At 48.1% G+C, this 11340-nt stretch overlaps 1 protein-coding gene across 1 annotated transcript; it reads left to right on the top strand.

Annotated features, from left to right (window-relative positions):
- The first annotated feature begins 2794 nt into the window (after positions 1 to 2794).
- LOC121148647 (purine nucleoside phosphorylase) lies at positions 2795 to 8759 on the top strand. The gene is made up of 6 exons (XM_040968848.1): positions 2795 to 2927; positions 5774 to 5943; positions 7462 to 7565; positions 7689 to 7864; positions 7957 to 8147; positions 8506 to 8759. The coding sequence occupies exons 1-6, from the start codon at positions 2917 to 2919 to the stop codon at positions 8721 to 8723; spliced, it is 870 nt and encodes a 289-aa protein (XP_040824782.1). The 5' UTR covers positions 2795 to 2916; the 3' UTR covers positions 8724 to 8759.
- The last annotated feature ends 2581 nt before the right edge of the window (positions 8760 to 11340 follow it).

Here is an 11340-nt window from a genome sequence, read left to right as displayed (position 1 = left end):
TTCTTTCCCAAGTGATTAGTAAGCTTTTGGAAGCACATGACTTCAAAACAAAACTGTGAAGTATTTCTTTGGACCTCGAGGTGCTGTGTGACATTCTTGGGATACTAAGTGCAATGTGACCTGGGAACCTGGGCAGTCTGGGCTGGAGTACTGAGAGCAGATCAAAGCAGTCTTAAAGGAATAGAATGTGGAGATGTGGTGTGAGATGATGTAAAGGGAGATGATGGACATTTCTTGGGCAATTCATGGGTTGAGCCACGAAGTCTCTGTTCACAACACTGCAGAAACCTACTTGTTCATAAAATATACATTGGTAGTCCAACTCTACCAGGAAAGTAAGATACGTAAAAATGATTTCCTAAGGACAGGTGTAGGACAGGACCCCTGGAGTGCCATCCTTGATAGACCACACCTAAAAATGTGGCCAGAGGAGGTGTGCTAGACACAGGGGAGGGAAGTGGGAAGAGAGAGATCGGGAAAGGATGATTTGTGTGTAACAAGCTATACCCAGAGAGGAGAAAGATGTTCTGGGTTCCATTACACAAAAAGGCAACTGCGGAGATGAACAACACACTGTTTTTGTTTTTTTTTTTTTTTGTATCAATAGCCAAAGTTTATTAGTGGCATCAGGCTTTTATAGAATGAACGTCATGTGCCTAGCAGTTAAAGTCCTGACCTTGAATATGCCCGGATCCCATATGGGCACCAGTTCTAATCCCGGTGGCCCCACTTCCTATCCAGCTCCCTGCTTGTGGCCTGGGAAAGCAGTCGAGGACGGCCCAAAGCCTTGGGACCCTGCACCCGTGTGGGAGACCCGGAAGAAGTTCCTGGCTCTTGGCTTCGGATAGGCTCAGCTGCTGCCACTGTGATCACCTGGGGAGTGAATCATCGAACAGAAGATCTTTCTCTCTGTTTCTCCTCCTCTCTGTACATCTGCCTTTGCAATGAAAATAATTAAATCCTAAAAAAAAAATAAAGCCCACATAGGATAAAGGAGGAGGTATGGAAGATCTTACACATTTCCCATAAGCCTGTCTACAGAACCCATCAATTGTTTCTACACCCTTGCCTGAAAATATCTGTTGAGTATATTCAAACCTTTGTTTTCATACAATGATATCCTATCAATTTTCCTTCTATAAATCTTTATTTTGTAAATTAGTCCTGAGGGATGTATTTATGGAGAATGTGACCTTGGAAGGTATATCACCCCTCGAGGTGTGGTCTGGAAAACTCCTGGCTTTGCTTGTCATCTACACGTACATATCTTTGGTAGAACGCTTGTTTGTTGGTCAGCCCTGAAAAAGTTCACAGTAAGAAGTGCATGGATTTCAGGTTTTCCTGCACCAAAATAAGCCAATGTTTCATGTTTCCTATATATTGACCATTCCTTTGTTTTGCAGCCACTTACTGCAGAGTCCACTAAAATTAACTGTTTAAATTTCTAACAATTTAGAAATTATCCTCTTCCAATCCTGCCTCTGTGTAAACTGAGTCAGATTTGAGCTATTGAAAACAACACCTTCAGGAAGGAATCAAATACATGGGCCATTTTTTACTCATGACCCCATCACTGAAAAGAATGCCTTCAAAGGTTCGAAACTGCATGGTGTCATTAGTGAAGTGAAACTTTAGTTTTAGACCACTCTCTTGTTAGTTTTGTTAAAATCATGAAATGTATAAGGATAGTAATAAAATTACTATGTGCCTGAATAATCCATTTGTCTGACATTGGTCCCAGTTCTTCACATTCCTTTTTCATTTCCCTGTACCAATCATGTTTCTGCTGCCCTTCCTATCACTAACAGTTCTGGTGTATAGTTGATGTCCCATAAATATTTGTTCAAGGAAGGGGAGAGCCAGCTTGGAGAACAGTGTGATTTGGCTATGGGTAAATGGCAAGCAGCAATCACTAGAGTTTTGCAAGAAACAACAGCTGGGCAACGCCATCGACCAAGCTTTGGGCCACTGATTTGTCATTTAACATGAGGTTGGTTAATTTGTAAAACTAGGGAGAAAAATAAAAACAACTGAATTTTTACCGAGAATTTATGTAGTTGTGTTAGAAGCATTTTTCATCTTGGGGCAGGATTTTTTCTAGTTATCTGAATGGCACAGATTCAGTCCAAAGTAAATTAAAGGATCATTCCCATCTTTCCGTACACTGGCGTCTCATCCTTCCGTGCCTGGGATCCAGAATTTCTTGCCCTAGAACTTTTCTTCTCCCCATCCGGACCTGGACGGGTTCCTTCTCTCAATCTCCCTGCAAGGCTCCCCTTGTCCAGGACACCAGACACCCACTCACTTCATTGTTTTTTTCTTATTTATATGCTGAATGTAGTGTTTCCCTAGTCCCCAGTAACACACTGCCTCCTGATCTGCCCTGACTGCCCAGGGAGGTTGAAAGGGAAGGTTTATGACATAAAAAAAGTGTAAGTATATGACCCACTTCATTGTATTCCGTCGTTGCGTTTCTAATCCGCGATTTGAAAGTTGTTCTTTTCACGTGGTTTAGGGATTTACCTTAGATGAGCAGCAGCCGGGTGGCAGGTTGAACCGCTCAACTTCCATCTTCCAGGCCTCCTTGCTGCAAAAGTCCGACCCGGGGACAAAGCGGGTACAGGGATAACATGCTGGGTGCCACCACCTAAAACCCGGGGTGGGTAGGGAGGGACCAGAGCTGAGAGAAAGGTTTGTGCTCCGCCTGGGGCTAGTGAATCAGGTTATATCACCATGGCGACAAGGGCCGGCCCGCGTGCTCTGCTGCCATTGGCTGCGCACTCCTGGGCCGGAGATATAAGCCTGCGCTCGGGAACAGTGAACTAACTGTGCCTGCTAGAGCCAGCCACCTCGTCCTTCTCTCGTCGGAGCGGATCGCAGCTAGGCAAAGGCTCTTGGAGAGGACGACGCGGGACCATGGAGAACCAGTGAGTCGGGCACCAAGCCCAGGGAGCCCCAGAGGCTGCTGCGAAGGGGAAATGGCTGTCACCAAGCCTGGGAAACTTGGCTCGCTGGGCCCCGAGGGGGACGGGAGAGGGCGCAAATGCCTTGGAGATGCAGAGGCCCGGCATGGAACCTAGGTGTCCTGGGCGAGGCGACAGAGCAGTGAGGCAGCCCGCGCTGGCAGGGGCGCGCGCGGGAATGGAGCTAGGGTGGCGCCACCGCGGCGGGAAGGGCACAGGTTGGTGTGGTGCGGGCTCCTCGTAAAAGGGACCGTTGTGTGGGAGCTCGCGTGCCTGGATTAGGGTGCGAGTGGAGACAGAGGCATAGGACCCGCTTCGAAGCAGGGCAGACGGCCCTCCAGCCCATCCTAGGATCTCAAAGCCACGAGGTGTTTGTGCCCGAAGCCCCAGTTCCCCATTTAGAGAGAAGCGTGCCCGCCTCCCTCGCAGGTTGCTTCTCGTTGGTTTCCCTCCGAATTGGAGATGAGATCAGTCAATGGAGAATGATGTCTCCCAGTGAAGACAGAAATTATTACTGAGCTGAGCGGGACCCCTCCTCTCGATCCTCACCCTGTTCTGGGATGCCGCTCTCACCATGTCTGTCAGGTGATTTCCAGTCTAACTCACCAGCATTGGGGATCACAGGAACTTTCGGCTGCCCAGGGATCGGGGAATCCCTGGGGGACTGAGGGCCAGGGAGGAAACCCCTGAGCTGGGGCTATTACACCAGGGGGCAGCTGCTCCAACATTTTGCTTTCCTTTGCACCTCTTGGAGATACCATTTGACTCTTTTTTTTTTTTTTTTTTTTTTTTTTACCAGCCTCATTGCCTCTTTTTCATTTTGTGACACTTGCTCTCACCATCACCCCCAGCTCCCCCTTGCCCACCACCTCGTGTCCTGGGGAGTAAGTCTGGCTTCCTCTGCTCTGCTTTTGAAGGGAAAGAGTGTCTCAGTTGGCTTGGCCAGTTTTGCAGCCCTGCCACACCTCAGTGCCACCGCAGGCAATCATTGGCTTTTCAGAGGGGAGTGAGAACTGGACTTGGAACTGTAAGAAGCATTCTGAGTTACTCTTGCTGGCGAAGTAGAGGCAGGGGTTCTGGGTAGTGTAGGTGGCCAGATCCTTCAAGGACGTAGAGTCTTGGTGAAGAGAAGGAAGAGAAAGTGTCAGGTGTGCGAGACAGTGTTCCAGGAGCTGGTTAGCAAGTTTTAAATTCACTTGGGAGCTGAGTCTGTCCAGTGATAGACGGGGCAAATAACATGGCCTTACTTTATACCGGAGGCAGATGAAAGCAGAGATTACTCACTGAAAGAGACAACCTCAGCAAGAATCTAGATTGAGTTCTGCTTCCCTCTCCACCCAGATTCCCAAACATGACTTTGGAATCAGTTATGTGAGCCGTCTTACGGAAATGGGAATTCTCTGGCCACTCTCCAGAAGTGTTCCAGCCACAAGTGTGGGCCTTGTGTCTTTCACAAGCTTCATGTGAGAATGTATGCCGTCAGTCTGGCTTAGCTTTTGGCGACCGCGTTGTGGCTTAGGTGTGCTTTTGTATGCCTTTATATGCACCCTTGCACGTCTGATGACAGGGATCTTTGTGGGCCTGGGTATCCCAGAAAGAACCCAGGGAACCATGAATGGCACCCAGACCTTCTAGCCGGTTCCTAGTGCTTTTCTCCTTAAAACATCGATCCTTTGGTATTTGAGAAAAGAGTTGCAGAGTGAGACAACAAAAGGAAATTGGATTTCCTCCTGCCCTAAAGGTAACTTTCATTGCATTTTAAATGAGATTTAGACACAGGCCTTCCATGTGCTGATTCACAGCTCAGATGGCTGCTGCACGTGAGGCTGGGCCAAGCCCAAAACAGAGTTAGGAGCTCCATGCAGGTCTTACACCGGGTGCAGGAGCCCAAGTGCTTGAGACATGGTTCACTGCCTTCCCAGGCATGTTAGCAGGAAACTGGATTGAAAGTGGAGCAACTGGGACTCAAACCCATACCCCCTTGTGAGATGCGGGTATCACAGGCAACAGTGTAAACCCAGAGTCCCAGGCTGGCTCCAGTCCGGTCATTACATTTTGTATGTCCCTAGGGCATAGATAAAATCCTGAGCAAAATTGTCTTAGACTTGCTACTGCCCACAGTAAAGTCTTAATCCCACTTTTTAAAATGAGATGTATTGATTCGAAAGGCAGAGAGCAAAGAGAATCTCCCATCTACTGGCCAGATCCAAGCCAGGAGTCAAGAATCCATCCTGGCCTTCTCCATAGGTGGCAGGGGCTCAAGGACTTGGCCATCTTTTCCTCTGCTTTCCCAGACGTGTTAGCAGGAGGCTGGATCAGAGGTGGAGCAGCCAGAACTAGACCTTGACATTTGAATGCTGGTGTTGCAAGCAAGCGGTGGCTTAACCCAGGGTGACAATGCTACCCCAGGCACCAGCACCCGCCCTCTGGTGTGGCTCCACCACACTGGTCCCACTGTGAGTGCTCTCCCGAAGCTTTTCAGACTCTGGTTGAGCCTTTGACCTGCCTGCCTGGATGAAGTCATCTAAGAAGGGAGATGAAATCAGCTATGGGTAACAGGACAGAGGCGGGGCTGTTGGTAGAGACATGGGCTTTATAAACTTAGGCTCTCCCGCGAGGGGAATTTCATGTCTATCTCTCACCAGGCTGAATTCAGAAAGGGCTGGTGGAATGTGTGGGCGAGTATGCTGTGGCTTCTCCTCGGAGCCAGTTTCTCTGTCCCCTGCTGTCTCGGTGCACCTGCCAACCTGTTGGTCATTTGTTGGACACCTGTGGCTGGGAGCAGCACTCACTTTCGTTTTCTCTTCTAGATTCACATATGAAGATTATCAGAACACTGCAGAATGGCTGCTGTCTCACACCACGCACCGCCCTCAAGTGGCCGTGATCTGTGGTTCTGGCCTAGGAGGTCTGACTGATAAATTAACGGAGGCCCAGGCCTTTAACTACAGTGAGATACCCAATTTTCCCCAAAGTACAGGTACGATCAGAGGGATGCTGGGGGTGGGACTAAGGGAAATATATAGGTACATATGTTTGTATAAATATTTAGATATAAAACATTTATATAAATAAGTATATATAAATTTTTATTTTTATGTGAAAGACAGTTAGAGAAGAGATCCCATCTGCTGGTTCACTCCCTAAATGCCTGGGACTCCAACCAGCACTCACAGGATGCCCTGGGGTGGGGGGGATATATATTGATGGGATGCTGTGGAATCCAATCAAGGAGGTCAAAGCTTATTGTCCTATGCCCCAGCATTTGCTCAACCAATGTAAGAGAAGAAAAATGTCCCGTCTCAGCCAGAATGACTTGGGATGGAAGCTTTTGTGGCAGAAATGTGGTAATAGGACAAGTATGTGTTAGCGCAACTAGGGTGGCATCATTCCATCTTTCCTAAGCTTTGCTGACTCAGAGCTCCTCATGACCCCAGGATAAAACACTTGCCCACTTCCCAGCCACGTGCCTCCTCCCGGTACTGTCAGCACGTTCAGACTGTCTATAGTAGTGTGAGGGCAAGCAGTATCTAGATCCGGGTCAAAGTCACACCTTCCCTGTCTGGGTTAAGACACACCTTTGTGCACAGCAGCAGGTGGAAAGGTGGCATAGGGTGCTCTGCAGACATAGCCACAGCTCGCTGCACGGGTGGAAAGACCTGACTACCTGACCCTTTGGAAAGGCAAAGCAGCAGATAGCCCCTTATCTACAGGGGAGCCCTGAGAGCTTGGGAAAGCACCAAATGGCCAGACTCGGCAAGGTGAAACTGGCAAGGGAGGGCCAAGGGTACTTTATTTGGTTGACTTATTGATTTTGTCAGTAACTTGCTTCCCTGGGCTTATTCATGAATGCTTAAGATTCCTATCTTCTGTCTCTGCAGAATTCATCCTTTGAATAAAGATGGTTAAACTTTTTGGACAAGAATGGAAGCCTAGAATAGAGAGATGAGAATGGGGGTTGGAGAAGGAAATATTACAGCGAAAAGGAAGGTTTTCTTATTTTTTTTTAATTGTTTTAAGGTAGTAGTGACATTGGCTGCATCTGCCATTCCCATCCCCAGTGAGCTGGGCACTGCATTAAGTGATAAGTGGGCTCCCTTGCCGTGTTGGGGAGCTATATAGGAGAGTGAAGGAGATAATTTTGGTATTTTGAAAGAGGTCTATCATTATGACAATCACTATGTTTTGCTCTTTTTTCTTTGTTTTACAATGTAGCTTTCTCATTCTTTTGCAATTTCTTTAGCAAGCCTTTCCTTTTCCTTTGTATGTTCACATGGATCAGTTTTACCTCTAATTGCAGGTTGTGTTTGCATAATTATGACTAATGCCCGTCGACCATAACAGACCAAACTTGCTGAAAGCAGAGATAATATCTTTTGCTTAATTATGCCCTCCTCTGTGGAGCAGCAAGTGGCTCACAGCAGGTGCCCAATGGCTACGTGTTGTATGAAAGCCCGAGCCTAATCATTCTCCCCACTTCCCCCTTTCTGTTATACAGTGCCAGGTCATGCTGGTCAGCTGGTGTTTGGCTTCCTGAATGGCAGATCGTGTGTGATGATGAAAGGCAGGTTCCATTTGTATGAAGGGTACCCACTCTGGAAGGTAAGCCCGGAGAGAAAAGGAAGAGAAGTGTCTGTTGTGTTGTATTCCTCGCTTCCTCGGGTACTTCTACAGAGGCAGCTATGGGAGAGTTCAGAACACCTTTTCTCATCTTGTGTTTCTAAGGTGACATTCCCTGTGAGGGTTTTCCGGCTTCTGGGTGTGGACACCTTGGTGGTCACCAACGCAGCTGGAGGTCTTAACCCCAAATTTGAGGTTGGAGACATCATGCTGATTCGCGATCACATCAACCTTCCTGGTTTCTGTGGACAGAACCCTCTCAAAGGACCCAATGAGGACAGGTACGTGTCTCATTCCTTCGTTCCTAGATGTGCATGCTCCGTGGCATTTGCCTAAGGTTCCGGTGTCTGAGCTGGTCCAACTTGTGCCCTAGGTTTGGAGTTCGTTTCCCTGCCATGTCAGATGCTTATGACCGGACTATCAGGCAGAAGGCTCTGAGTACTTGGAAGCAGATGGGGGAGCAGCGAGAGCTGCAAGAAGGCACCTATGTGATGGTGGCAGGTCCCAGCTTCGAGACTATCGCAGAGTGTCATCTGCTGCAGAAGTTGGGGGCGGATGCTGTTGGTGAGAAGGGGAACTTTGGTTGGAGTCTTCAAGAGGGAGGGGTTCTTGTTACAGCCATACCTCTGGCTCAGAGACAGAGACATCTGTGTCAACAGAACCAACTTCAAAATGACCACAATATGTTTGTTTTTGTTTCTATAAAAAACATGGCTTCGGTACTGTTGTATAAGCAATGCAGAAATAAGCCCTGTAAAGCCCCACTTATTTCAAGTCATACGGAGCAATAAGCCCCGTGCTAATTTAGTGTTGAGTGTCCTTTTATGCGTTTGGGGATTGAACATTTGCAGTGAAGTTAGAGTGGAAGCCGAGGCTGAGGACGAGGATCCTGACGGTCACTTTCCTTTCTTGTGCCCACCAGGCATGAGCACCGTGCCAGAAGTGATCGTCGCCCGGCACTGCGGACTTCGAGTCTTTGGCTTCTCACTCATCACTAACAAAGTCATCTTCGATTATGAAAAGCTGGAAAAGGCCAACCACGAGGAAGTCTTGGAAGCCGGGAAACAAGCTGCCCATAAACTGGAACAGTTTGTCTCCATTCTCGTGTCCAGCCTTCCGCTCCCTGGCAATGTCAGCTGACCAGCCCTGGGGTGGCCAGGCCTCTCCGTGTTCGGATCCGAGTAGCTGCTACTACTTGGGCCCCCTAGCTGGAGTCACATGCCTGTGTGCCCTTACTAGCAACAAGAGGGAGATCCTTATCCTTTACCTTCTCCACTTTGTTCCACTAAACACTCCAGTGCCCGGTTCTCTTGCCCAGTTGTCTTCTCAAACAAGTTTGCTCCTAGTCCCTCATCTACCGTAAGACCTGGAGCTGGTGCCCTATGACACACGCGTGGACGTGCTTGGGATTTGACCTGGGCCTTTGGACTTTGCACAGTAGCTGTTGCTACCTGTTTGGGACGATGCTTCTCACGATCCTGGGGATTCAGTTCTGCCTCACTAACACTCTGGAGACCAAACAAGGACTAGACCAATACCTCGTAGAAGCTTTATTTAATACTGAAATGTTTTGAGAATAAAGAAGAAAAAAAAAAGAAATCTTGTGCTTTCTTGTTGCAATTTGGGGTGAGCCTGAGGCTCAGGCCAGGACTGTGACTCAGCTTCAGAGTCAAGGAGCTGAGACTGAGAACACTACCGCAAAGGAGGGAGGAGCCGCGACGGGCAGCAAGGTGGCCGTAGGTGGGGAGGAGGAGGACTCGCTTCTGCTCCGTGGTGACCACTTCCTTCAGCCCAGTGCTAGGCCTTCTGGTTTCACTCTAAATCTGCTTATGATATTTGGATGCGCTCACTGATCTCAGCTTCTGCGCTGTATTTAGCTGCCACTTCCTAGTTTCATTTCTGGGTGTATTTGTTCTGTCTGCCCTTTCTCCCGTACTGTTTGTGACTTCAGCAGCCATATACACTCTGCTCCATTCTGACAGTGCAGCGGGTACCCCTGCCCTCCAGCATTTCTCGCTTTGTCTGTTTCTTTTGCATGGCTAGATCTTAGCTATGAAGCTGCTCTCAGGCATTGCTCATTGTTGACTCACTGCACTCCCTTATCTTTGCTTTTCAATGTGCATTCAACTGGCTAGCAGCTTTGAAAAACCACACTACCCTCCCGGGCCTATGTGTTTGATGAGCCTCTAACGGTAACGAACCTTTCACTTACTGTTAATATGATATGGAGAGGTATTTCTGATAGGAGCTGAACTCAATGTAAAGGATTCTTTTTCATTGGAAAGTCAGGTTTTCTGAGAGGAGAGACAGAGATAGCTCTTCCACCCACTGCATTCTCCAAGTGGCCATAACACCTGTAACTTAGCCCATCCAAAGCCAGGAGCTAAGAACTTGTTCCAGGTGTCCACATGGGTCAGGGTTCTAAGTTTTTGGGCCGTCTTCTGCTGCCTTCCCAGACCATAAGCAGGGAACTGGATGGGAATTGGAGCAGTCAGGATACGAACCAGAGTCCTTGTGAGATCCAGTGCTTGCAATGGGAAGATTTCAGCAATTTAGCTCTTTCACAGAACCAAATGCAGAGGCTTCAGATGTGTCCCTGTCATCAGTTTTCTGTACTTCTGTTCACCAGGAGATCCATCACTGCGCCTTCAAGCAATCTGCTCACATCTGTGTCTAGAAGTTGATTTAGAGGGAAGTGCAGTACAGCTATTAGGTGTAATTTATTCATCTTTATTTATTTTAAAGGCAGTGTAACAGAAGGAAAAGCATAGAAAAAGAGATTTTCCGTTTGCTGGTTCAGTTCCCAAATGGTCACAGTAGCCAATGTTGGGTCAGCTAGGGACAGCAGCCAGAATTTGATCCAGGTTTCATGTGGGTGCAGGGGCACGGGCACGTGGGCCATCTTCTGTGGCTTTTCCAGGCACATTAGCAGGGAGTTGGATCAGAAGTAGAGCAACCAGGACTCAAACCAGTGTCCGTGTGGGATGGATGCCAGTGCTGCAAGTGGCAGCCTAACCTGCTGCACACGTTCTGGCTCTAGGGAAAAACTTTTGTTAAACTTTTGAGCTTAGCCTTGAAGGATGAGAAAGAGGACTAGGGCTCCACATCAGAATAAACCAAAGCACAGAGTGATGAAGAGTTCTAGATATGTTCCTAAGTCATTGTCACACAAAGGGATCTTTCCATTCCAATCTCTGATCTGCCTCCTGGATGGAATGATGAAAATGATGCCAACTATGCCACAACACTATCTAGCTATCTATTAATGATTGACTTATTTAACATGCAGTGTCAGAAACAGATGAAGAGTCCCAGTACAGTAGCCTAGTGGCTAAAGTCCTCACCTTGTAAACGCTGGGATCCCTTATGGGCTCCAGTTGTGTTCTGGCAGCCACAGTCCCACTTTCTTTTTTTCTTTTTTCTTTTTTTTTTATGATTTATTTAATTTTATTGGAAAGTCTGATATACAGAGAGGAAGATCTTCTGTCCGATGGTTCACTCCCTAAGCGGCCACAACGGCTGGAGCTGAGCCAATCCAAAGCCAGGAGTATCGAGATCTCCCGCGCGGGTACAGGGTCCCAAAGCTTTGGGCCATCCTCGACTGCTTTCCCTGGCCAGAAGCAGGGAGCTGGATGGGAAGTGTGACTGCCAGTTTCAGAACTGGTGCCCACATGGGATCCCAGGCCCGTGCAAGGTGAGGATTTTAGCCACTATGCTATTGTGCCAGGCCCAGCCCCCTTTCCATCTAACTCCCTGC

This window comes from Ochotona curzoniae, unplaced genomic scaffold, assembly GCF_017591425.1.
Source record: "Ochotona curzoniae isolate NIBS_2020 unplaced genomic scaffold, NIBS_Ocur_1.0 scaffold_4701, whole genome shotgun sequence".
NCBI lineage: Eukaryota > Metazoa > Chordata > Mammalia > Lagomorpha > Ochotonidae > Ochotona > Ochotona curzoniae.
The sequence above is the reverse complement of the archived record's forward strand: the minus strand, read 5'-3'. Positions and strand labels throughout refer to the sequence as shown.